The sequence below is a fragment of the Schistocerca piceifrons genome, chromosome 7, assembly GCF_021461385.2.
Source record: "Schistocerca piceifrons isolate TAMUIC-IGC-003096 chromosome 7, iqSchPice1.1, whole genome shotgun sequence".
NCBI classification, from domain to species: domain Eukaryota; kingdom Metazoa; phylum Arthropoda; class Insecta; order Orthoptera; family Acrididae; genus Schistocerca; species Schistocerca piceifrons.
Genome location: NC_060144.1, coordinates 186,942,163 through 186,969,212, shown reverse-complemented (window position 1 = coordinate 186,969,212; position 27,050 = coordinate 186,942,163). Strand labels below are relative to the sequence as shown.

The following is a 27,050-nucleotide window of genomic DNA, read 5'->3' as shown; positions in this document are numbered from 1 at the left end:
ACCCTGGTTATCACCCACTGACCTATTTTTACTACTACTTCCTCATCTTTGAATGTTGTGTGGAACTGAATGTAGTTTGTTTTAGTGTAATTTAAAGAAAGGCCATTAATATTAAACCAGTCCACTGTTTCACTTAAAACCTTATTTGCTGTTTCCTCAAGTTTATCTACTGAATTATCAATAAGTAGTGTAGTGTCATCAGCAAAAATGGTGAATCTACAATATTCTGTACAGAGAGGCAGATCATTTATAAATACAATAAAAAGTAGGGGGCCCGGAACTGAGCCTTGGGGCACTCCACATGTGATGGTACCCCATTCTGAAGATAAGGGGACTCCATTTTGACTATTCATTACAATTTTATGTTCCCTGTTTGACAGGTATGAGTCAAGCCATTTCCCTGATGAACCACTTATACCGAGATGAGCTTTCTGTAAAAGAATCTGGTGACTGACACAGTCAAACGCTTTTATTAGGTCACAAAAAATCCAAACCACCTTTAGCTTTTTGTTGATAGATTCCTGTGGTCCAACTGAACCGATCTTTGACTGTAAACTGTTACGTTCGGCTACTTGGAGACCATTTACAACCATTTATGGACTTCATGTACCAAAACATGTCACTGGACCACAGTTGTTCACGATTGGTTTGAGGAATATTCTGGACAGCTCGAGTGAATGATTTCGCCACCCAGATCGCCCGAAATGAATCCCATCGAAAATTTGTGGGACGTAACCGACAGGTCAGTTTGTGCAAAAAAACCTGTACACAATTATGGATGGCTTTTGAGACAGGATGGCTCAGTATTTCTGCAGTGGACTTTCAACGGCTTGTTGCGTACATGCCTCGTTGAGTTGCTGTAATACGCCAGGCAAAAGTAGGTCCGACACTATTCTAGGAGGTGTCCCATGACTTTTGTCACCTCGGTGTAATTCCGGTTGCGGATTGTGAACAGCCATTCAGTGCTAGCCTCGAAACCTGTTTGCCGTAATTTATCTGCAAATCTTTCAGCTGCGGCCTGAAATTGGCCTGTTCTTACAGAATTCCGACAGAACGTAGCTGTTGCTATCAGGTGTACAATCATCAATGCTGGTCTAGTTGCCGGTTTTCATTTTCTAGCTAGATCGTCTTTTTTAGCACAAAGTCAGAAGTCAGAGTCATTCTTAATATTGTATAAGGTCGACTTAATAATGGAAAACTGTCATAACACTGTGGGCAAAACACAGGCTTAGATTTTAGCAACCACTCTCATTTTATCTTCTAATCTCAACGGTTTCTAGAAACTCCTAACAATAATCTTGGTTACTGTGTTGTAGTGTATGACACTGTAATTTACTTTTAAGCGATCGCAGAGGTGGAAGTAAACACAACTCGTGATTTAGGCTTCAGCAAGCGAACTGAGCAGGCTCTTCGATCTTACTGCGTACTTTTGACCAACAATGATACATACGTTACTCTTTATTAGCCATGGCTCAAAGATGAGGAGGGAGGGGATGCGTTCAACATCTTCTTTATACATAAAAATTAAGCATGTGTAATGTTGTGCTCGCAAAACTCGAAAAGCAGTCGGTAGATTGGCTAGACATTTTGAAAGGATCTTGCATTCGAAAACACTCATGTTTTTGTATACTGGTACCTGTTTTCATACATACGAGGTGTTCAAAAAGTCTCTCCGCAGTGCCGTATGATTGTAAGCCGCGCATGCCGTATGATTGTTCGCCTGCCTGGGTACACTCCGAACATTCCACTGTTTCGTTTATCTCAGCCTGCGACGGTAGTAGCGTTGGTGTGTGTCGTTACTTGTTGACGTGAACGTTTAAGTTTAGTTCCTTTGTTTCGTTTTTATCATTGTTAAAATGCTAACCATTGAAGAACGTGTGTTTTTAGTCGAACAAGTGTTCAAAGCTGGCGGTAAATACACAGTTTCAGATCGTCAAACATTTAATTCAGTTTTCCCGGAGACAACACTCCCACATCGCGATACTGTGCGAGATTTGATTAACAAATTTCCAACTACGGTTTCAGTGACAGATGTACCGAGAAGTGGTCGCCCTAGCGTCTTCTCTGAGGATAAACTAGTCGATATTTCCGATAAAATGGCCATGAGTCCGAACAAGTCAGTAAGGAAACTCACCCAGGAGATCGATGTTAGTGTCGGAACGGCCCACACAGCTGTAAGGAAAAAATTAGAACTTTTCCCATACAAAGTGACAGTCGTGCAAGAACTGAAAAATACAGATCATGGCAAGAGACTGCATTATTGTCAATCATTCAAAAATTTCGTTCAACTAAATGGAAGCAATATTCTTAATGAAACGTTTTTCACTGATAAGGCGTAGTTTCATTTATCCGGGTACATGAACTCGCAAAATTCTCGTATGTGGAGTATTGCAAATCAATTGTGTTACAGAAGAAATGTTACAGCTTGCGTTTGGAAACATGATTAGACGAAATGAATTGTGTATTCAACAATAGGGGGGACACTTTCAACATTTAGTGTGCTATATATGAAGAGGAAATGTTACCAAACTCTCGAAAAGTTCTTGACAGATTTACTTAAAATTTTACACGATATGCTACGGAACATTCAGAAGAGCAATAGGCTATACAGGGTGGTCCATTGATCGTGACCGGGCCAAATATCTCACGAAATAAGCGTCAAACGAAAAAACTACAAAGAACGAAACTTGTCTAGACTGAAGGGGGAAACCAGATGGCGCTATGGTTGGCGCGCTAGATGGCGCTGCCATAGGTCAAACGGATATCAACTGCGTTTTTTAAATAGGAACCCCCATTTTTTATTACTAGTACGTAAAGAAATATGAATGTTTTAGTTGGACCACTTTTTTCGCTTTGTGATAGATGGCGCTGTAATAGTCACAAATACATGGCTCACAATTTTAGACGAACAGTTGGTAACAGGTAGGTTTTGTAAATTATAATACAGAACGTCGGTACGTTTGAACATTTTATTTCGGTTGCTCCATTGTGATACATGTACCTTTGTGAACTTATCATTTCTGAGAGCGCATGCTGTTACAGCTTGTTTACCTGTAAATACCACATTAATGCAATAAATGCTCAAAATGATGTCCGTCAACCTCAATGCATTTAGCAATATGTGTAACGACATTTCTCTCAACAGCAAGTAGTTCGTTTTCCGTAATGTTCGCACATGCATTGACAATGCGCTAACGCATGTTGTCAGGCGTTGTCGGTGGATCACGACAGCAAAAATCTTTCAACTTTCTCCACAGAAAGAAATCCGGGGACGTCAGATCCGGTGAACGTGAGGGCCATGCTTCGACGACCAATCCACCTGTCATGAAATATGCTATTCAATACCGCTTCAGCCGCACGCGAGCTATGTGCCCGACATCCATAATGTTGGAAGCACGTCGCCATTCTGTCATTCAGTGAAACATCTTGTAGTAACATCGGTAGAACATTACGTAGGAAATCAGCATACATTGCACCATTTAGATTGCCATCGATAAAATGAGGGCCAATTATCCTTCCTTCCATAATGCCGCACCATACATTAACCCACCAAGGTCGCTGATGTTCCACTTGTCGCAGCCATCGTGGATTTTCCGTTGCCCAATAGAGCATATTATGCCTGTTTACGTTACCGCTGTTGGTGAACGCCGCTTCGTCGCTAAATAGATCGCGTGCAAAAAATGTCATCGTCCCGTAATTTATCTTGTGCCCAGTGGCAGAACTGTACACGACGTTCAAAGTCGTCCCCATGCAATTCCTGGTGCACAGAAATATGGTACGGGTGCATCGATGTTGATGTAGCATTCTCAACACCGACATTTTTGAGATTCCCGATTCTCGCGCAATTTGTCTGCTACTGATGTGCGGATTAGCCGCGACAACAGCTAAAACACCTACTTTGGCATCATCATTTGTTGCAGGTTGTGGTTGACGTTTCACATGTGGATGAACACTTCCTGTTTCCTTAAATAACGTAACTATCCGGCGAACGGTCCGGACACTTGGATGATGTCGTCCAGGATACCGAACAGCATACGTAGCACACGCACGTTGGGCATTTTGATCACAATAGCCATACATCAACCCGATATCGACCTTTTCCGCAGTTGGTAAACGGTCCACTTTCACACGGGTAATGTATCACGAAAATACCGCCCGCACTGGCGGAATGTTACGTGGTACCACGTAGTTATACGTTTGTGACTATTACAGGGCCATCTATCACAAAGCCATAAAGTGGTCCAACTAAACCATTGATATTTTCTTACGAACTTCACGAATATATAATAAAAATGGGGGCTCCTATTTAAAAAAAACGCAGTTGATATCCGTTTGACCTATGGCGGCGCCATCTAGCGGGCCAACCATAGCGCCATCTAGTTTCTCCCTTCAAGCTAGACGAGTTCCGTTTTTTGTAGTTATTTCGTTTGATGCTTATTTCGTGAGATATTTGGACCGGTCACGATCAATGGACCACCCTGTATATATATACGGGGTGAAGCGAAATTCGCACACTCGGGCATCGCAGAGTGACTCCCCACAAGCCAGCGGTAAAAAATGTCTGTCACAAAATTTCGTACAGCGAGTACATCCAGCAGGAAAAGGACATTAAAGGGTGGCAGTCTGGCAACACTGTAACCATATGTATGGTAACTATCTCTGTCAGCACATCCTAATCGTGCTGTACAGTCTCCTGAGTTTAAACCCTTCCGCTGGCCACCACACTCCCCAGACATGAACATTATTGAGTATATTTGGGATGCTTGCAACGTGCTGTTCAGAAGAGATCTCCACTCCCTTGCACTCTTACGGATTTCTGGACAGCCTTGCAGGATTCATGGTGTCAGTACCCTCCAGCACTACTTCAGACATTAGTCGAGCCCATGCCACATCGTGTTGCAGCACTTCTGCGTGCTCGCGGTGGCCCTACACGATATTAGGCAGGTGTAACAGTTTTGGCGTTTGGCTGGCGCGTTACGATACAACCACACGAAGCACAACACAGTACTGCGGGTTGCCTCCGTGTCAAGGCGCCCGCAACTCCGCGGCAGCCCATTCTGCCCGCGACAGCCAGTGCAGTATTGGGGACGCCACATCCGCCGAATGCAGTGCTGCAGTGCCGGCACTGTTCGCTTCTGCGACCCGCGTGATACTAGCGTCACCTTCTAACATTCCTACGCCGCACGGCCTTTTAGGACGCCGCCCAGCACCCTCCAGCAGTGCGAATTGCAGTCTTGACCTCGAAGTGTCGATTTGACATCGACAGTGCAGCCAGTTTATTCACAAGAGGGCAGCTCTGACCAGTGGTACCTAGGACGCCGCCAATGCCTCCTACTCAGACATGTCTGTGGCCGTGTTTCTTGATAGTGACAGACAGTTTACTCAGATTGTAAGATTAAAGAATTGTTATTGTGCTAGTTTAGATTAGATTACATTAATTATTCATTTCATAGACCCATGAAAGAGGGAATCCTCCTGGGTGTGGAACATGTCAGATAAACACATTACAAAAATGTAATTAGAAAAATTTGAGTTTCATTAATGTTAATGATCCTCAGTCAATAAACAATAAAATTATGTACATGAATTAAATTTAAACTTCTAATACTTACAGGTTTAATACTTACATCTGCTTTAATTAAATCCATCATTCAGACATTTGCTAGTTTCTTGGCTATTACAACCAAGTATTGTCAAAAATTAAAGTAAATTATCCATTTCAGTGATCCTGTACGAGATTTAAAATTAAACTTCCACTATTTACAGACTTAAAACATACATCTGCTTTCCATACATCCATCATTCACACAGTAGGAACTTGGCTGTTACAACCAAGTATTGTCAAAAATTAAAGTATAATAAATTTTCATTAAAATGGTATACTGCACTTGTTGAGAAACTCATGGATGGAATAGAAGGAGTTGGCCACCAAAAATTCTTTTAAATTATGTTTAAACTGTGCGTTGTCTGAAACTAAACTCATAATGGTTGCTGGTAACTTATTGAAAATATGCGTTGCTGAATACTGGACTCTTTTGTGGGCAAGAGTAAGTGATTTTGAATCTTTATGTATATTGTTCTTATTTCTAGTATTGATTCTGTGTACTAAGCAGTTAGTTGGAAAAAGAGATGTATTATTTACAACAAACTTCATTAAGAATAAATATACTGAGAAGCTGTGGTTAATATGCCCAATTCTTTGAATGGGTTTCGACGTGATGTTCTTGGATTCATACTACTCATTATTCTTGTTATACGCTTCTGTACACTAAAATTTTTTTCTCTGTTTGTGGAGTTACCCCAAAATATGATACCATATGACATAATGGAGTGAAAATAAGAAAAATATGCTAGTTTTTTATATTTATATCTCCTATATCTGACCTCATTCGCATTGCAAACACAGACTTGTTTAGGCGCTTTAGCAGTTCGTTAGTATGTTGCTCCCAACTGAATTTATTACCAAATTGTAATCCCAAGAATTTTACACTCTCAACTTCTCCTATTTCCATGTCATCATGTTTTACACACACACCAGAAGGAAATCTCTTGGAAATTCTGAACTGCATATAGTGGGTCTTTTCAAAGTTTAATGACAGTGAATTGACTATGAACCACCTATTAATGTCAGTAAAAATTTGATTAGCTGCCCTTTCTAAATTGTCATCAGTTCAGGACGATACTGACATTACCTTTACTCGGAAGCTGTTTCAATTACTGCCTACTTCCCATTTTAGTAATAAAGTTGTGTTGTTTTTGAAATAAGACAGTCTCGGTTGCTGTGCAAGGCATTCAGCATGGAATGGAACCAATTTTAAGTTGCGTTGTTTAGTTTTCTTCTGTGCGTGCGTCGACTACAACGGGGGATACTACATGCCCGTATTATTATTGTGCTATGCCTTTGTTTTATCTCAAGGCCTATATTTCCACAAGACAGCGGATGAGCACCTACGCAACGTTTTATGTTCCTTTTCAGGGCCGGGGATATCCCTACTTTCTTGGCTTGCCCACCCTTGAGACTTATTTAATGGACATATACACTGATGGCTAAGCAGCTTATGTCCACGAATCAGCATAGTTTTACAAAGCATCAGCTTGTTCTTTTCTCACATGATGTATTGAGAACTATGGGCGAAGATCAACAGGCAGATTCCACATTTCTAGATTTACGGAAAGCATTGGCACGATCACCCGTTGCAGACTGTTGACGAAGGTACGAGCATATGGAGTAAGTTCACAGATATGTGAGTAGCTCGAAGATTTCTTAAACAATAGAACCCAGTACGTTGTCCTCGATGGTGAGTGTTCATCAAAGACAAGGGTATTGCCAGGAGTGCCCCAGGGAAGTGTGATAGGACCGCAGTTGTTCTCTGCATACACAAATGATTTGGCGGACAGGGTGTGTAGCAGTCTGCGGTTGTTTGCTGATGATGTCGAGGTGTACGATAAGGTGTCGAAGCTGAGTGACTGTAGGAAGATACAAGACGACGTAGACAAAATTTCCAGTTGTTGTGATGAATGGCAGCTAGCCCTAAATATGAAAAAATGTAAGTTGATGCAGATGAGTAGGAAGAACAAACCTGTAATGTTCGGATACAGTATTACTAGCGCCCATCTTGACACAGTCAAGTCGTTTAAATATCTGGGCGTAACGTTGCACAGCAATATGAGGGGGAACGAGCAGTAATGATTTACACCAGTGACAGTGTATGAGTGCGCTAAAAAAAAAAAAAAGTGCTGTGGTAGAGAAGGCAAATGGTCGACCCCAGTTTATTGGGAGAATTTTAGGAAAGAGTGGTTCCCCTGTAAAGGAGACCGCATATAGCCGGCCTCTGTGGCCGAGCGGTTCTAGGCGCTTCAGTCCGGAACCACGTGGCTGCTGCGGTCGCAGGTTCAAATCCTGCCTCGGGCATGGATGTGTGTGATGTCCTTAGGTTAGTTAGGTTTAAGTAGTTCAAGTCTAGGGGACTGATGACCTCAGATGTTAAGACCATAGTGCCTAGAGCCATTTGAACCATGTGAGATCGCATATAGGAAGCAGGTGCCATCTATTCTTGAGTAGTGCTCGAGTGTTTGGGATCCGTACCAGGTCGAATTGAAGAAGTACATCGAAGCAATTCAGAGGAGGCTGTTATATTTGTTACCGGTAGGTTAGAACAAAACGTAAGTGTTATGGAGATGCTTCGGGAACTCAAATAGGAATCCTTGGAGGGAAGGTGGCATTCTCTTCGGGAAACACAATTAAAAAAATTTAGAGAAGCAGCATTTGAAACTCACCGCTGAGCGATGCAGCTCTCGCCAACATACATCGCGCTAAGGACCACGAAGATAAGATGCGAGAAATTAGGGCTCATACCGAGGCGTACAGACAGTCGTTTTTCCCTCGCTCTACTTGCGAGGGGAAATGACAAGTAGTGGTACAGGGTACCCTCCGCCACACACCTTACCGTGGCTTGCGAAGTACACTACTGGCTATTAAAATTGATACACCAAGAAGAAATGCAGATGATAAACGGGTATTCATTGGACAAATATATTATACTAGAACTCACATGTGATTACATTTTCACGCAATTTGGGTGCATAGATCCTGAGAAATCAGTACCCAGAACAACCACCTCTGCCCGTAATAACGGCCTTGATACGCCTGGGCATTGAGTCAAACAAAGCTTGGATGGCGTGTACAGGTACAGCTGCCCATGCAGCTTCAACACGATACCACAGTTCATCAAAAGTAGTGACTGACGTATTGTGACTAGCCAGTTGCTCGGCCACCATTGACCAGACGTTTTCAGTTGGTGAGAGATCAGGAGAATATGATGGCCAGGGCAGCAGTCGGACATTTTCTGTATCCAGAAAGACCCGTACAGGACCTGCAACATGCGGTCGTGCATTATCCTGCTGAAATGTAGGGTTTCGCAAGAGTTCGAATGAAGGGTAGAGCCACGGGTCGTAACACATCTTAAATGTAACGTCCACTGTTCAAAGTGTCGTCAATGCGAGCAAGAGATGACCGAGACGTGTAACCAATGACAACCCATACCATCACGCCGGGTGATACGCCAGTATGGCGATGACGAATACACGCTTCCAATGTGCGTTCACCGCGATGTCGCCAAACACGGATGCTGTAAACAGAACCTGGATTCATCCGAAAAAATGACGTTTTGCCATTCGTACACCCAAGTTCGTCGTTGAGTACACCATCGCAGGCGCTCCTGTCTGTGATGCAGCGTCAAGGGTAACCGCAGCCATGGTCTCCGAGCTGATAGTCCATGCTGCTGCAAACGTCGTCGAACTGTTCGTGCAGATGGTTGTTGTCTTGCAAACGTCCCCATCTGTTGATTCAGGGATCGAGACGTGGCTGCACAATCCGTTAGAGCCATGCGGATAAGATGCCTGTCATCTCGACTGCTAGTGATACGAGGCCGTTGGGATCCAGCACGGCGTTCCATATTACCCTCCTGAACCCAACGATTCCATATTCTGCTAACAGTCATTGGATCTCGACCAACGCGAGCAGCAATGTCGCGATACGATAAACCGCAATCGCGGTAGGCTACAATCCGACCTTTATCAAAGTCGGAAACGTGATGGTACGCATTTCTCCTCCTTACACGAGGCATCACAACAACGTTTCATCAGGCAACGCCGGTCAACTGCTGTTTGTGTATGAGAAATCGGTTGGAGACTTTCCTCATGTCAGCACGTTGTAGGTGTCGCCACCGCCGCCAACCTTGCACGAATGCTCTGAAAAGCTAATCATTTGTATATCACATCATCTTCTTCCTGTCGGTTAAATTTCGCGTCTGTAGCACGTCATGTTCGTGGTGTAGCAATTTTAATGGCCAGTAGTGTATCTATATAGATGTAGCTGTAGATGTAGGTGAACCAAAACATTATGAACAACGCCCGTTGCGAGACGGCATGCCGCCTGTTGGCACTGCAGGCACGTGATACCGTAAGGAAAGTATATAAATGATGTAGAGAAGAAGAGGGAATCATTGACGATGTAGCGATCTTCAGCCGTAGCATAAATGCCAACACTTTCATCTATGAGAACCTGCACACTTTTGCCGTCAAGCAGCACCTTAAATTCAGTACTGCCAATATACAGTCCTTGGTAGCAGCTGGCCGGGGCATACCCGCAGCGCTACCACCAATTAAACACGGCAGGTAACTCTGTTTACGGAATGACACGGTACGATATCTCGGTGTTAAGCTACACCGCAGTCTAAAACGGCGCAAACACATCTTGGACGACAGGAACAAAGCCATCTGTCGGCTCAGCAAGTTGTATCCATTGCTTAATCTATCTTCCACCCTATCGCCACGGCTTGAGTTCACATTGTACAAGGCGCTGCTCCCCCTCGTACTGGAACACGCTTCCGTCGTTTGGGATCAAGCCGCCGAAACACACATACAGACGCTGAAAAGAGTGCAAAGCCACGCACTGAGGTTGTCACTGTACTTACGAGGTGCGGCTAGAAAAAAACCGGACTGATGCTGGAAAAAACATTTATTTACAATTATTTACAATTTCATGTTATCTCCTTCAATGTACTCTCCTCCTCGGTCTCTACACCGCTCCATACGAATTTTCCACTGTTCATAGCAATGCTGCAGATCATTTTCGGTAAGCCCATACATTACTTCCGTCGCTTTTTCTTTTACTGCTTCAACAGTCTCAAATCTAGTTCCTTTCAAAGCTGACTTGACTTTAGGGAAAAGAAAAAAGTCACAGGGGGCCAAATCAGGTGAGTAGGGTGGATGATCTAAGATGGGAATGTTGTGTTTTGCCAAAAACGTCTTCACTGACAACGCACTGTGAGCTGGGGCATTGTCTTGGTGAAGGATCCATGACTTTTTTCTCCACAAATCGTTCCGTTTTCTCCGTACTCGCTCACGTAGGGTAGCCAGGACGCTAATGTAGTAATGCTGATTCACTGTTTGTCCCTCTGGTACCCAATCAATGTGCACAACCCCTTTGATGTCAAAAAAAAAAAAAACCAATCATCATTGCCTTGAATTTCGATTTTGACATTCGTGCTTTTTTTTGTCGTGGAGAACCAGGAGTTTTCCAATGCATCGATTTTGTAAGAAGGTGGGATCACTTTCAATGTTTTCCAGGATGTCAGAACAAATCATTCTTCGGCGTTCCTTCTGTTCAATTGTGAGACACTTTGGAACCATTTCTGAACACACTTTGTTCATGTTGAAACTTTCATGAAGAATCTGCCTAACACTTTCCTTGTCAACTCCTGTTAACTCAGACGCTGCTCTGATTGTTAAACGGCGATCTTGTCGAACAAGTTTACCGATTTTTTCAATGTTTGCATCAGTTTTTGCTGACAATGGTCTGCCAGTGCGAGTGTCATCACTGGTGTCTTCGCGGCCATCTTTAAATCGTTTAAACCACACAAACACTTGTGTTCGCGATAAACAATCATCGCCGTACACTTGTTGTAACATTACAAACGTTTCATTTCCAGATTTTCCTAGTTTGAAACAAAATTTGATGTTAACACGCTGTTCTTTCTGTACACTCAACATTTTCCGACGCACAGACAAAACGTCGACTACTTAAAACAGACGCCACGGGCAGACTGAGCGCAGGAGGCAGATGAAACTCGAGCAGTAGGCGGAGCGAGAGTCACGTGACAGGCCACGCGACTTTCAGCCTTATTGCATTCGTTTTATTGTTTCACCAGTACTAGTCCGGTTTTTTTCTAGCCACACCTCGTATCAACGATTCTTCATCAGCTCAACTGCATGAAATGGATGTGGTCCAACGTCTAACGGACCCTTCCAGATCGGTCGCTTGCATCTTCTAGAAGAAAATACTGCGGCCGCACGACTTGAAAATACAGGCGCAGGACCGTGAAATGCAGCGTAGCTTCTACACGGGCACAACAGCAAGCTGCATAGCAAACTGCTTCAGTGTCAAGACACATTGGATAAACCGAAGACAGTCATAGCTGATGTACAAATATCTTACAATTTAAAACCTGGTTCCTAAATCACTGTCTTACCATTATATAATCTATCTGAAACCTTCCAGTATCTCCAGGCCTCTTCCATGTAGACGCCTTCTTTCATGATTCTTGAACCAAGTGTTAGCTATGATTAAGTTATGCTCTGTGCAAAATTCTACCATGGCTCCACATAATGCCACCGCAAAACAGCAGGGAACCTCCAGCTTGCTACTCTCGCTGGACAGTGTGACTAAGGCGTTCAGCCTGACCAGTTGTCTCCAAACATGTCCCCGACGATTGTCTGTTTAAAGGCATTTGCGACACTCATCGGCGAAGAGAACGAGATGCTAATCATGAGCGGTCCATTCGGCATCTTGTTGGGCCCATCTGTACCCTGCTGCATGGTGTAGTGGTTGCAAAGATGGACCTCGCTATGGACGTCGGCACCCTACTGCGCACAGTTTTGAGTCGTAACACGACGTCCTGCCGCTGCACGAAAAGCATTATTCAACATAGTGGCGTTGCTGTCAGGGTTCCTCCGAGACATAATTCGTAGGTAGCGGTCATCCACTGTAGTAGTAGCCCTTGGGAGGCCTGAGCGAGGCATGTCATCGACAGTTCCTGTCTCTCTGTATCTCCTCCATGTCCGAACAGCATCGCTTTGGTTCACTCTGAGACGCCTGGACACTTCCCTTGTTGAGAGCCATTCCTGGCACAAAGTAACAATGCGGACGCGATCGAACCGCGGTATTGACCGTCTAGGCATGGTTGAACTACAGCAAACACGATCTGTGTACCTCCTTCCTGATGGAATGACTGGAGCTGATCGGCTGTCGGACCCCCTCCATCTAATAGGCGCTGCTCATGTATAGTTGTTTACATCTTTGGGCAGGTTTAGGGAAATCTCTGAACAGTCAAAGGGACTGTGTCTGTGATACGACATCCACAGTCAACGTCTATCTTCAGGAGTTCAGGGAAGTGGGGTGACGCAAAACTCTTTTGATGTGTCTACATACTAACTTTATTATACTGCTATTGGAAATTTGATGGCTTCCTTTTTGCCGTCAACATAAACATCTGGGCCACCTTAAACCAGCAGTTTTCTTGATTAGTGTCCACTATCATATGTTCGCACTTTGTAAAGGTAATTTAAGTAATGATACTCCCTTGAAACTGACAACCATAACGGCCCAAAGCACAGACAAAAAATATGACAAAAATAGTTTGTGACAATAAAATTTGTAGGCAAACCACGTTTCATAGGTTTGTATTATTTTTTAACGAAGTCTCAACATCTTATTTTTCTATTAAAAAAAATTACCCACTTTATCGTAGGCCGGTTTTTTGGTCTTCCTTTTCAAATAAAATTTGATAGTGTAATAAGTAACTTTATCAAAGTTAGGCCTTGGTCAAATTTTCTTCGATCAGATCTAGTGCCTCGTCTTACATATGATCAAAAATCCTTGTTAACTGGATAGAGAAATGTAACCGCCTGGAGTGTTAGCATCGCTGCCGCTGTCTGACGTCTAAATGTTTATCAACATGGATTCGAAATTTACATCTTGCGTCGCATCTACAACGAAATTGGCTGAAGTGTACGAGGAAAGTGAAGCACGGTATAACTTGCGGCATCCAAAATAGAAAAAACAGAGTAAGAAGAAGCGAGAATTATAAAAACATTTCGGAGGCCAATAGCTGTGAGGTACAGCTAGGATACACCCCCGAGGATATAAAGGAGGAAATCTACAACTTCGGTAGGAATAAAATAGTTCTTCATGGTTATAGTATGTACTAAACAGTTTTTTGTCTTCAGATTTCCTCCTTCTGTGCTTCATAAACGGCTTCACACGTTTCTGATATTTTTTCACCTATGTGAACCGAAGTATTCGAATGCTATCCCAGCTGCAAGAAGTCGCAGTGTTTCGCGAAGTCTGTTTTTTGCGGATATATCATTTCTGAGGTGAGTATTCTGCTTCGTAATATGAGGAGACTCTTTCCTGAACATATACTGAAATGTACTCTCGTCCATTCGTAAGTAATTTTCATATGACTTTACGTGCTCCAATTGCAGCTCACGATACAAATTTTGTTGTACGCCTTTCTCGTCTCACCGCGAAACCCACCTATATGTTTCTTTTTCCTTCTCTCCTGTTCCTCTTCCAAATACACTCCTGGAAATTGAAATAAGAACACCGTGAATTCATTGTCCCAGGAAGGGGAAACTTTATTGACACATTCCTGGGGTCAGATACATCACATGATCACACTGACAGAACCACAGACACATAGACACAGGCAACAGAGCATGCACAATGTCGGCACTAGTACAGTGTATATCCACCTTTCGCAGCAATGCAGGCTGCTATTCTCCCATGGAGACGATCGTAGAGATGCTGGATGTAGTCCTGTGGAACGGCTTGCCATGCCATTTCCACCTGGCGCCTCAGTTGGACCAGCGTTCGCCCTGGACGTGCAGACCGCGTGAGACGACGCTTCATCCAGTCCCAAACATGCTCAATGGGGGACAGATCCGGAGATCTTGCTGGCCAGGGTAGTTGACTTACACCTTCTAGAGCACGTTGGGTGGCACGGGATACATGCGGACGTGCATTGTCCTGTTGGAACAGCAAGTTCCCTTGCCGGTCTAGGAATGGTAGAACGATGGGTTCGATGACGGTTTGGATGTACCGTGCACTATTCAGTGTCCCCTCGACGATCACCAGTGGTGTACGGCCAGTGTAGGAGATCGCTCCCCACACCATGATGCCGGGTGTTGGCCCTGTGTGCCTCGGTCGTATGCAGTCCTGATTGTGGCGCTCACCTGCACGGCGCCAAACACGCATACGACCATCATTGACACCAAGGCAGAAGCGACTCTCATCGCTGAAGACGACACGTCTCCATTCGTCCCTCCATTCACGCCTGTCGCGACACCACTGGAGGCGGGCTGCACGATGTTGGGGCGTGAGCGGAAGACGGCCTAACGGTGTGAGGGACCGTAGCCCAGCTTCATGGAGACGGTTGCGAATGGTCCTCGCCGATACCCCAGGAGCAACAGTGTCCCTAATTTGCTGGGAAGTGGCGGTGCGGTCCCCTACGGCACTGCGTAGGATCCTACGGTCTTGGCGTGCATCCGTGCGTCGCTGCGGTCCGGTCCCAGGTCGACGAGCACGTGCACCTTCCGCCGACCACTGGCGACAACATCGATGTACTGTGGAGACCTCACGCCCCACGTGTTGAGCAATTCGGCGGTACGTCCACCCGGCCTCCCGCATGCCCACTATACGCCCTCGCTCAAAGTCCGTCAACTGCACATACGGTTCACGCCCACGCTGTCGCGGCATGCTACCAGTGTTAAAGACTGCGATGGAGCTCCGTATGCCACGGCAAACTGGCTGACACTGACGGCGGCGGTGCACAAATGCTGCGCAGCTAGCGCCATTCGACGGCCAACACCGCGGTTCCTGGTGTGTCCGCTGTGCCGTGCGTGTGATCATTGCTTGTACAGCCCTCTCGCAGTGTCCGGAGCAAGTATGGTGGGTCTGACACACCGGTGTCAATGTGTTCTTTTTTCCATTTCCAGGAGTGTATAATGACAATGCAACTGCAATATACGCAACTGTAGAGAAGACAGTAGTAACAAGTCTTCGTCGGTCATTTTGAAGGCACTGTGACGAAATATTTTGTGACAGTGTAATATCCCCTTTTGTGTCACGATTTTTTTTTTAGTTGATCAAATTTCTTTGGCGAAGAAACTTTGATAGTGTAATACTAGCCTTACGAAATTTTTGTTAATATTTACGATTGTTGTCACTGTTAACTCACAAACTTTTCATGTACAAGCTAGTGGCAACTGTGTCTTTTTGACTGTTAAGTAGTGTGTAATTAATGCGGCACTAGAATCACAACATAAAGAACACGTATTTAATGCTCCACACACACAATTACAACCTATCTAAACACTTCATGGTCCTCCTTATCATCATTTTCATTAAGCACATTCTCTGACTTGTGGTTCAGATAAAACTGTCTGCTCCCTACGGGCATGAAACCTAGTAGTTTTTTCAAGTCTGTGTATTTCAAGTTTGATCTAAAAGTTTTATTAGGTCTCTGACTTTCGAGATTGATATTTGCGTTTCACCTACATATCTGGGCACTAGATTTTACTAGGCATCTGCAAACTGGTGAAATAACAAATTATGATCTCCCTCGATGCGACATGAAGAAAATGGTGCCCTCCCATAACTTCAATGAAGAATATGTTACTGTACACAACAGTTCATGGTAACCTGTTGAAAGCATCACTGTAAAATTTCTGGACTGTAAATTTTTGGGGTGGCCGAGCGGTTCTAGGCGCTTCAGTTTGGAACCGCGCGACCGCTACGGTCGCAGGTTCGAATCCTGTCTCGGGCATGGATGTGTGTGATGTCGTTAGGTTAGTTAGGTTTAAGTAGTTCTAAGTTCTAGGGGACTGATGACCTCAGATGTTAAGTACCATAGTGCTCAGAACCATTTGAACCATTTTTTTTTTTTTTTTTTTTTTTGTAAATTGTTACTGCCATGTATCCGCTGTTCGCCTAAATGGACTGGCAACCCCTCAGACACAGATGCATCACGGGTTTGCATATGTACAAGGCGTTGCCTTCCCAGGACTCTGTCGATCATACCAAGGACGACAGACGTCAGGACAAGCATCACCAGAGATCCTTCGTGCCTAGGACCTATTTCCTCCGCCGTATCACGTGTGTGGAACTGGATCGGCACGAATTCCTCCGCGCCCTTGCTACCTAGGACGACGCAAGCCAACAGTCCGCTCCGCCGGAACTCTGGGCCAATTTATGCGCCGGCTCTTAGCAGCCCATCAGTGAGTAGTCTCCGCAACGGAATCTACGACTTTCCAGCCATATTCCGAGACGTACCTGTCGGCCAACTACGCCGAGTGCTCAGCTTCCGTCGTTAGCGATTGTCAGTGCCATGGTCTTCAAGTCCCACTACGTTTATTCACCGTGTGTTCAAGGCGTAAGCCTCTTAATGTCTGAGAAGTTATTTTATTTTTTGAGAAGAGTTTTCTTTTGTTATTAAACCTCTCTACTGTGGTCGCAAGAAACCCTTGTTCTTGTTTACCTGTGTCTTATTATTTCTTATCAAGCATCTCCCCGTGGGAGATACAGCACTTACCACGAACATCAACTTCTGGTTTAGTAGTGAGGTCAGTAACACTCTTAAGAATTCTGAAATCTTCAGAGCCCATTTTACAGAGTGAATTGCTGAAACCATGGAACGTGAGGCGATATTGGGACATTCCTTCAAGAGCATATGTATGGGAATTGGATATACGTCCTAATCTCTTTCTCTCTCCTGTCTCTGTCCATCTCCTCCTCCTCCTCCCTCTCCCTCTGTCCATCTGGTTCTCCTTCCCCCTTTTTCTGTCTATCACCTCCTCTCTCTCCAACGACCACTGCCTCTCCTTCCTCTGTCCATCTTCTCCATTGAGCTATCTTTCATTCCTATACCTCTGTCCATCTCTTCCCCCCCCCCCCTCCTCCGCCCTTACCACACGCTTTGGTTATTGTAAATATACTTCCAGATTCTGTAGTAGAATTCTAGTCGTAAATCGATATTCCAGAAATAAAACATTCCTGTTTTCTATTAAAACTGTTTGTGAGGTAGAAAACAGAACAACACATTGTTCTGTACACAAATTATGTTGAAAAATACATGTAACAGGGAAAGAATATACAAGACAGAAAAATATTGCTAATGGTTGAAATGTCCCGCTATCGTAATTAAAACAGGCTGCGACGAAGGAAACAAAGCCGCACATATTTAAAGCAGAGCATTTTCCTTCTCGCAGTCGGTTGTAACAGAAACCTTGTACATTGTTGTTTAAAAGATATGTAGTCTATGTCAATCCGCATAGAGCATCGTTTAGTATTTGATCGGTCAACAACGTTTCGAGATTTTTGTTAACAGCGTATCACTATTACATATATCGTACTGAAGAGCCAAAGAAACTGCTACATCTGCCTAATATCGCGTAGGGCCCCCGCGAGCACGCAGAAGTGCCGCAACACGACGTGACATGGACTCGACTAATGTATGAAGCAGAGATGGAGGGAATTGACACTATGAATCCGTAAGGGTACGAGCGGGTGGAGACCTCTTCTGCACAACACGTTGCAAGGCATCCCAGATATACTCAACAATGTTCATATCTGGGAGTTTGGTGGCTATCGAAAGTGTTTAACCTCAGAAGAGTGTTACTGGAACCAATGTGTAACAATTCTGGACGTAAGGCGTGACGCATTGTCCTGCTGGAACTGCCCGTCTGAATGCATTATGGACATGAATGGATGCAGGTGATGAGACAGGATGCTCATGTACGTGCCACCTGTCGGAGTCGTATCTAGATGTGTCAGGGGTCCCATATCACCCCAACTGCACACAGCCCACAACGTTACAGGGCCTCTTCCACCTTGAACAGTCCCCTGCTGACATGCAGGGTCCATGGATGCATGAGGTTGTCTCCATACCCGTACACGTCCAGCAACTCGATACAATTATAAACGAGACTCGTCCGACAAGGCAACATGTTTCCAGTCATCAACAGTCCAATGTCGGTGTTTACGAGCCCAGGTGAGGCGCAAAGCTTTGTGTCGTGCAGTTATCAAGGGTATACGAGTGGAACTTCGACTCCGAAAGCCCATGTCGAAGATTTTTTGTTGAATGGTTCGCACGTCGGCACTTGTTGATGGCCCAGCATTGAAATCTGTAGCAATTTGAAGGACTGCACTTCTGTCACCTTGAACGATTCTCTTCAGTCGTCGTTGGTCACATTCTTGCAGGATCCTTTTCCGGCCGCAGAGGTGTCGGAGATTTGGTGTTTTACCGGACTGCTGATATTTACGGCACACTCGTGAATTGGTCGTACGGGAACATCCCCACTTCATCGCTACCTCGGAGATGCTGTGTCCCATCGCTCGTCCGCCGACTACAACACCTCGCTGAAACTCACTTCAATCTTGATAACGTGCCATTGTAGCAACAGTAACCGATCTAACAACTGCGCCAGACACTTGTTGTCTTATATGGGCGTTGCCGACCGCAGCGCCGTGTTCTGCCTGTTTACATATCTCTGTATTTGAATACGGATGCCTATATCAGTTTCTTTGGCGCTCAGTGCATATTTATACACTATGAATATTAAAAAATATATATCCTATATTCGTCGAAATGTTTATCGTAGCAATGTGAAAAAATTCGAAGTAAAGTGGCGAAGTTCCTTTTGAAATTTTTGGTATCAATGTTTACCCTTTATATATTACAAATGTATTTAGATATTATATGTATTAAAAATATATAGCCTAATGCCCGCCTGAATGTTAGAGCATCGTGACCGCGCCGTTTGAGGCAGCGTGTCACGGACTGCGCGGCTTCTCCCGCCGGAGGTTCGAGTCCTCCCTCGGGCCTGGCTGTATGTATTGTTCTTAGCATAAGTTGGTTTCGGTAGTGTGTTAAGTCTCGGGACCGAAGACCTCAGCAGTTTGGTCCCTTACGAACTCAAACATATTTGAACATTTTTTTTAGAGCATCTCGTAGAATTTAAAGTGACTCTGTCAAAAACGTTTCGACATTCTTGGTAACAATTTTCCCCCTCTATTCATTATATATACCGTGTATTTATATATTATATTTATCGAAAATATACACCAGCAGTCTATAACTGTCCAAATGTCTATAAGGGAACTGTGTAAAAATCTGAAGTATATCGGCCAAGGAAGTTTCGAGATTTTCGGTAACAACATTTTCTCTTTAGATGTTACATATTTATTTATAAATTACATATATTCAAAAATGGATGCATAACAACATATACATATTCACATGCAACGTTGTGTAAAGATTTCGAAGCAGTCGACCGGCAACCTTTCGAGTTTTGGAAGCACAGACATACGAAGGCTCAGTATAACCACTGACCGTTTCTACAGCAGTGGCAATTTGTGCTTTGGGCCCTTATGGAAGTGAATATAAGAGAAACCAGTGAAACAGCTTTTAGCAAATGTTCGTTATAAAGTATAGGATTGGAGTACTCACAGAGCTCGCTCACAATAAGATCAACAGATGTCAGGAGCGTGCTTCAATCTCAAAATCTACGGCGGTGTGTTTTAGGCTGGGGATGGGAAAATTTTTCGAGCTGTCGATATATATTTTATCGATTTTTTTTGTAAGACATAGATGTTATTGAGACGAAAATATCAGTATTTTGCTACATTGGTATTTTTGACCCACATCCATGCGAGAGACGTCTCGAGAGTGTAACATTTCCGCTATGTGTTCTTCTCAAAAATATTGTACTCAACATAAACATAGTAGACAACAAGAGTCCATTTTCCATTAAATATCAGTTGAGTAATGTGTGTGACTTTTGTGCCGAGTCTACTTTAGTTTTACAGTACGTCTATCTTTTCTTGATTCAGGAACTTAGGGGGTAGGGAAAGCGCACATTCTGCCTCATGGGTTGGAGCAGGGAGTGGTAATTTCCACCATTCTTATACAGTGCTGTCACCAAACGTGTTCGTTTTACACCTTGTACCTATCATTTGTACTGGTAGAAATGAGGCACGGAAGTAACAAACTCTCCTGGATATGCAGTACAGATACATTCTGGTTCAAATCCGGTGCTCATTTATAGTACTGAATATCAAATTAAACTGAGCCCTCGTAAGGCACTTACTGTTGGAGTGCAAAGGTTGGTAGTAGGTGGAATGGGCTACAAATCTTCCGATGAGAAATATACGAGGAGCGTTTGAAAAGTCCGTGCAAAAATAAAAACTACTTAAGTGTTTGGGGTAAACCTTTTCTTATTTTTCGACATAGTCTCCTTTTAGACTTATACACTTCGTCCAACGCTGTTATAATATTTTGATCCCTTCCGAATAATAGGAATTGTCCACGCCTGCAAAATAGCTATTAGTTGCTGCAATCACTTCCTCGTTTGAATAAAATCTTTGTCCCGCCAGCCATTTCTTCAAATTGGGGAACAAATAGTAGTCTGAGGGAGCCAAGTCTGGAGAATAGGGGGGATGTTAAAAGAGTTGGAATCCTATTTCCATTAATTTTCTGACTACACCTGCTGAGGTGTGTGCTGGTCCATTGTTGTGATGGAAAAGAACTTTTTTGTGGTCCAATTGCCGGCGTTTTTCTTGCAGCTCGGTTTTCAAACGGGGAATAATATGCACTTGTAATACTTTTACCCTTTTCCAGATAGTCGATGAAGATTATCCCTTACGAATCCCAACGCCATAACCTTTCCAGCTGAAGGACTGTCTTCGCCTTTTTTGGTGCAGATTCTCCATTGATAACCCAATGGTTAGATTGCTGTTTGGTCTCAGGAGTATAGTAATGTATCCATGTTTCATCCACAGTGATGAAACGATGCTTTAAGTCCTGCAGATGCTTCCTGAACGGCTGCAAACCATCCTTGCAACACTTCACACGATTCCGTTTTTTGTCAAGCGTGAGCAATCGCGAAACCCATCTTGCGGATAGCTTTCTCAAGTCCAAATGTTTGTGCAAAATATTATGTACCCTTTCATTCGAGATGTCCACAGCACTAGCAATCTCACGCACCTTAACTCTTCTGTCATCCATCGCCATATCATGGATTTTATCAATGATTTCTGGAGTCATAACCTCCACAGAGCGTCCAGAATGTTCAGCATCACTTGTGCCAATATGGCCACTCCGAAAATTTTAAAACCAGTTATAAACTGTTCTAATCGAAGGTGCAGAGTCACAGTAATGTTTATCAAGCTTCTCTTTAGTCTCCTGAGGCGTTTTGCCTTTCATAAAGTAATGTTTAATCACCACACGAAATTCTTTGTCGTCCATTTTTTGACTATCACTCGACTTCCTTGATTCATAGGAATGCCAAAAACAAAGAAATAGACCAATATGGCTGAAACTTGGTGTGCGTTCTTTCCAAAGATGCTACTAACTAAACATGACCTCGATACGCGCCGGTGGCGCCATCTCTCGGACTTTGAATGGACTTTTCAAACGCCCCTCGTAGTGTCTATGAGTCAAGGAAAGATAGACAAGAAATATATCACATTCGATATTTAATATTTCATATTGATTGACTGAAATATCGATTACTTACATATTAGCGACTTGTATACTTCTTGTAATGTTAAAATCAACATTTAGCTATATCGATATTTTTGGATGTACCTACTTTAGGCCCCTACAGTTCTCAGCGCCTCATTTAATGATATGTTCATGGAAAAATGTAGAGCGATTAATCTTGAGTTTATTAGGAAGTCCGCAGTATTTTGCGGGAAGGAAGGAAAATTGGGTTTAACATGGATCGAGTTAGGGAAATCACGGAAAACCTAAATCTGGGAGGCCGGACGCTAGTTAGAACAGTTTGTCTCCGGAATGCGAGTGCAGTGTGATAACCACTGCGCCGCCTCGCTCCGTTATGTTGTAGGAAGCGCAGGTGTTGGCGTACATACCATGGGCAGCAGGCGTGGCAGGTTGACGCCGCGGTGCGACTTCTCTCGCTGGTAGCGGACCTCCAACACCTTCACCACGACAAACTCGCCCAGGGCCGCGAAAACAAACACCATGCAGCCGGCCATCCAGAGGTCCAGCGCCTGCGGGCACACAACCATACTTGTACCTGTCATACACTGAAGCGCCAAAGAAACTGGTATAGGCATGTGTATTCAAATACAAAGCTATGTAAACAGGCAGGATAGGGCGCCGCGGGCGGCAACGCCTATATAAGACAAGTGTCTGGCGCAGTTGTTAGATCGGTTACTGCTGCTACAATGGCACGTTATCAAGATTGAAGTGAGTTTGAACGAGGTGTTATAGTCGGCGCACGAGCGATGAAGTGGGTATTTTCCCGTACGACCATTTCACGAGTGTACCGTGAATATCAGCAGTCCGGTAAAATATCAAATCTCCGACGTCGCTGCGGCCGGAAAAGGTCCTGCAAGAACGGGACTAAACACGACAGGAGTGCAACCCTTCCGCAAATTGCTGTAGATTTCAATGCTGGGCCACCAACAAGTGTCAGCGTGCGAACATTTCAACAAAACATCATCCATATGGGCTTTCGGAGCTGAAGGCCCTCTCGTGCAACCTTGATGACTGCATGGCACAAAGCTTTACGCCTCGCCTGGGTCCGTCAACTGTAAACATGTTGTTTTATCGGACGAGTCTCGTTTCAAACTGCATCGAGTGGATGGACGTATACGGATATGGAGACAGCCCCATGACGCTATGGATTCTGTATGTCAGCAGGGGACTGTTAAAGTTCGTAGAGGCTCTGTAACGGAGTGGGGCGTGTGTAGTTGGAGTGATATGGGACCCCTGACACGTCTAGATATGATTCTGACAGGTGACACGTACGTAAGCATCCTGTCTGATCACCTGCATCCATTCTGACGTACTTGCGCAATTCCAGCAGGACAATGCAACACCTCACACGTCCAGAATTGCTACAGAGCGACTCCAGAAATACTTTTCTGAGTTTAAACGCTTCCACTAGCTATCAAATTCCGCAGACATAAACATTATTGAGCATATCTGGGATGTCTCGCAAAGTGCTGTTCAGAAGAGATCTCCACTCCCTTGTACTCTTACGGGTTTATGGCCAACCCTGCAGGATTCATGGTGTCAGTTCCCTCCAGCACTATTTGAGGTATTAGTCAAGTCAATGCCACGTCGTGTTGCGGAACTTCTGCGTGCTCGCGGGGCCCTACCCGATATTAGGGAGGTCTACCAGTTTGTTTGGCTCTTCATTGTATTTAGTCCACATTGGAGTGAGATATTGCTCTGCTTCCAGCATTAAAAACAGTTTTGTACACAATAATTCATAACTTGAAGTGCACTAAACATAAAGTGTCAAGCGACTTAAGTTTCCACTGCAAACTCTCCAAATTAAGTGATGTAGATTTCTTAATTTCGAAACATCCCAATAACTATGACCAATGTAGGGAAATGAACCACTTTATTATCAAACCACAATGTGAGACTATAAAGTATGAAAGCACCGAAGTTTTTAACCAAACAGATGACTTGATAAATATTATGAATGTGACATTGTGCGTTTCATTACTTTTGTGCAGAAACAAAAGATTTACCAAATCACCAATTTCAGAAGTAGATGTAGCTTTGCTTTATTGGCATAAAATGTTTTATAGAGGTGCAACAACATAGTCTGTTTACCAATAAGTGCGGTTCTATGTCTATTTTTCGGCAAAGTTCAATCCAACTGCAGATATGTACAGGATTTATGTCTATTGGACCAAATCGTTGTTGTAAAGTATTCACGAAAGTTGTATACTTTCGCAGATTATTTCGAAACATGCTGAAACATTTTTTTGTATCTGTCATTGTAAAAGTTTTTAGTCATAAAAATTAGCTATTCTATAGATTTCACTTGATATGATTTATTATAAATGCCACATCATTCAGATATTTTTCCGAATGCGATTTATGTAATATTTCATGGAAATTTATTGTTCACTAAACAGAAAACTATTACTTTGTTCTGACAATGCACTTAACTTTATTCTAAATAGGTCAATGCTTTGTAAAGGCTACATACACTGAGGTAACAACAGTCATGGGATACCTCCTAAGATCGTGTAGGACGTCCTTTTGCCCGGCCCAGTGCAGCAACTCGACGAGGCATGGATTCAACAAGTCGTTGGAAGTCCCTTGCAGAAATATTGAGACATGTTGCCTCTATATCCGCCCATAACCGCGAAAGTGTTGCCACTACAGAATTTTGTGTACGAACTGACCTCTCGGTTATGTCCCGTAAATCTTCGATGGGATTCATGTTGGGAGATCTGGGTAGCGAAATCATTCACTCGAATTTTCCAGAATGTTCTTCAAACCAGTTGCGAACAATTGAAGCCCGGTGACATGGCACACTGTCATCCATAAAAATTTTGTCGTTGTTTGGGAATGTGAAGTCCGTGAGTGGCTGCCAATGGTCTCCAAGTAGCCGATCATGAACATTTCCAGTCAGTGAGCATTTCAGTTGGACGAGAGGGCCCAGTCTGTTCCACGCAACAGAGCCCACACCATTATGGAGCCAGCTTGTACAGTGCTTTGTTGACAACTTGGGTTCATGGCTTCTTGGGATCTGCGCTACTTTAACTCTACCATCAGTACTAATCAACTGAAATTGGTACTCATCTGATCAAGCCACGGTTTAATGTTCTCTAGGGTCCAATCTAAACTCATGCTCATAAATTAAGGATAATGCTGATACATGGTGAAACAACGCTCTGATGGGCGGTTTGTGGGTTTAAATCACCTCGGGGTATGACCATGCGGTGCATTTGACCTGCGATCGTCGCATGGTGGTGCTGGCAGCAGTCTGCATATGAAGAGGTTTGTTGGTGCATGTCAGAGTACGGTGCAGCAAATGTGCAGAAGTTTTCAGACGTGCTAATGGTGACTGTGCCGGCCGCTGGTGGCCGAGCGGTTCTGGCGCTACAGTCTGGAACCGCGCGACCGCTACGGTCGCAGGTTCGAATCCTGCCTCGGGCATGGATGTGTGTGTTGTCCTTAGGTTGGTTAGGTTTAAGTAGTTCTACGTTCTAGGGGACTTATGACCTCAGCAGTTGAGTCCCATAGTGCTCAGAGCCATTTGAACCATTTTTTGAATGGTGACTGTGTGTTGCAAATGGCTCACGTTATGTGGGGTAGAATACTAGGGCGACTGGAGGCTGGTCAAACAGCAGATCGTGACACGGGCCCTTCGTGTGCCACAAAGTGTGACCTAAAGATTATGGCAACGATTCCAGTAGACAGGAAACGTGTCCAGGCGCTACAGTACGGGATGTCCACAGTGTACAACACCACAAGAAGACCGATATCTCATCATCAGTGCCCGCAGACAGCCACGGAGTACTACAGGTAACCTTGCTCGGGACCTTAGCACAGCCACTCGAACAGTTGTCTCCAGACACACCGTCTATAGACGATGAACAGACATGGTTTATTCGCCCAGATACCTGCAAGGTGCATTCCACTTACCCCTGGTCACAGGAGAGCCCGTAAAGCCTGGTGTCAAGAACACAGTACATGGTCATTGGAACAGTGGTCCCAGGTGATGTTCACGGACGAGTCCAGGTACAGTCTGAACAGTGATTCTCGCCGGGTTTTCATCTCGCGTGAACCAGGAACCAGAAACAAACCCCTTAATGTCCTTGAAAGGGACAATTTTGGAGGTCGTGATTTGATGGTGTGGGGTGGGATTATGACTTGTGCACGTACACCCCTGCAGGTCTTTGAGAGAGGAACTGTAACAGGTCAGCTGTATCGGGGCGTCATTTTGCACCAGTATGTCCACTTTTTCAGGGGTGCAGTGGGCCCCACCTTCCTCCTGGTGGATGATAACGCACGGCCACACCGGGCTGCCATCGTGGAGGAGTACCTTGAAACAGAAGTTATCAGGCGAATGGAGTGGCCTGTCTGTTCTCCAGACCTAAACCCTATCGAGCAGATCTGGGATGCTCTCAGACGACGTATCGCTACACGTCTTCAAACCCCTACGACACTTCAAGAGCTCCGACAGCCGCTGGTGTAAGTATGGGAGGCTGTACCCCAGCAGCTGCTCGACCACCTTATCCAGAATATGCCAACCCGTTGTGCAGCCTGTGTGCGTGTGCATCGTGATCATATCCCATATCGATGTCGCGGCACATACGCAGGAAACAGTGCCGTTTTGTTGCACATGTGTTTCGGGACGGTTTTCTCAACTTATCACCAATACTGTGGACTTACAGATCTGTGTCGTGTGTGGTCCCTATCCGCCTATGCTATTAGCGCCAGTTTTTTGTAGTGCCACGTTATGTGGCACCACATTCTGCAATTATCCTTAATTTATGAGCATGAGTGTACATGGTGACGAGCCCAGGAGAGGCACTACAGGCGATGTCATGATATCAGCAAAGGCACTCGTGTTGATCGTTTGCTGCCATAGCCCATTAACGCGAGATTTCACCGCAGTGCCCTAACGGATACGTTTGTCGTGCGTCCAAC

The 27,050-nt window shown here is 44.4% G+C and overlaps 1 protein-coding gene across 4 annotated transcripts in view; it reads right to left on the bottom strand.

The window, feature by feature from the left end:
- The window catches only part of LOC124805084 (glycine receptor subunit alpha-3), a 603,880-nt gene that overhangs the window by 27,454 nt on the left and 549,376 nt on the right, over window positions 1–27,050 (bottom strand). For all 4 annotated transcript variants that reach the window (XM_047265520.1, XM_047265522.1, XM_047265521.1 and 1 more), the window contains one exon: window positions 22,493–22,633. In XM_047265520.1, coding sequence (XP_047121476.1) covers window positions 22,493–22,633 — 141 coding nt within the window. The remainder of the gene's footprint in view (window positions 1–22,492; window positions 22,634–27,050) is intronic.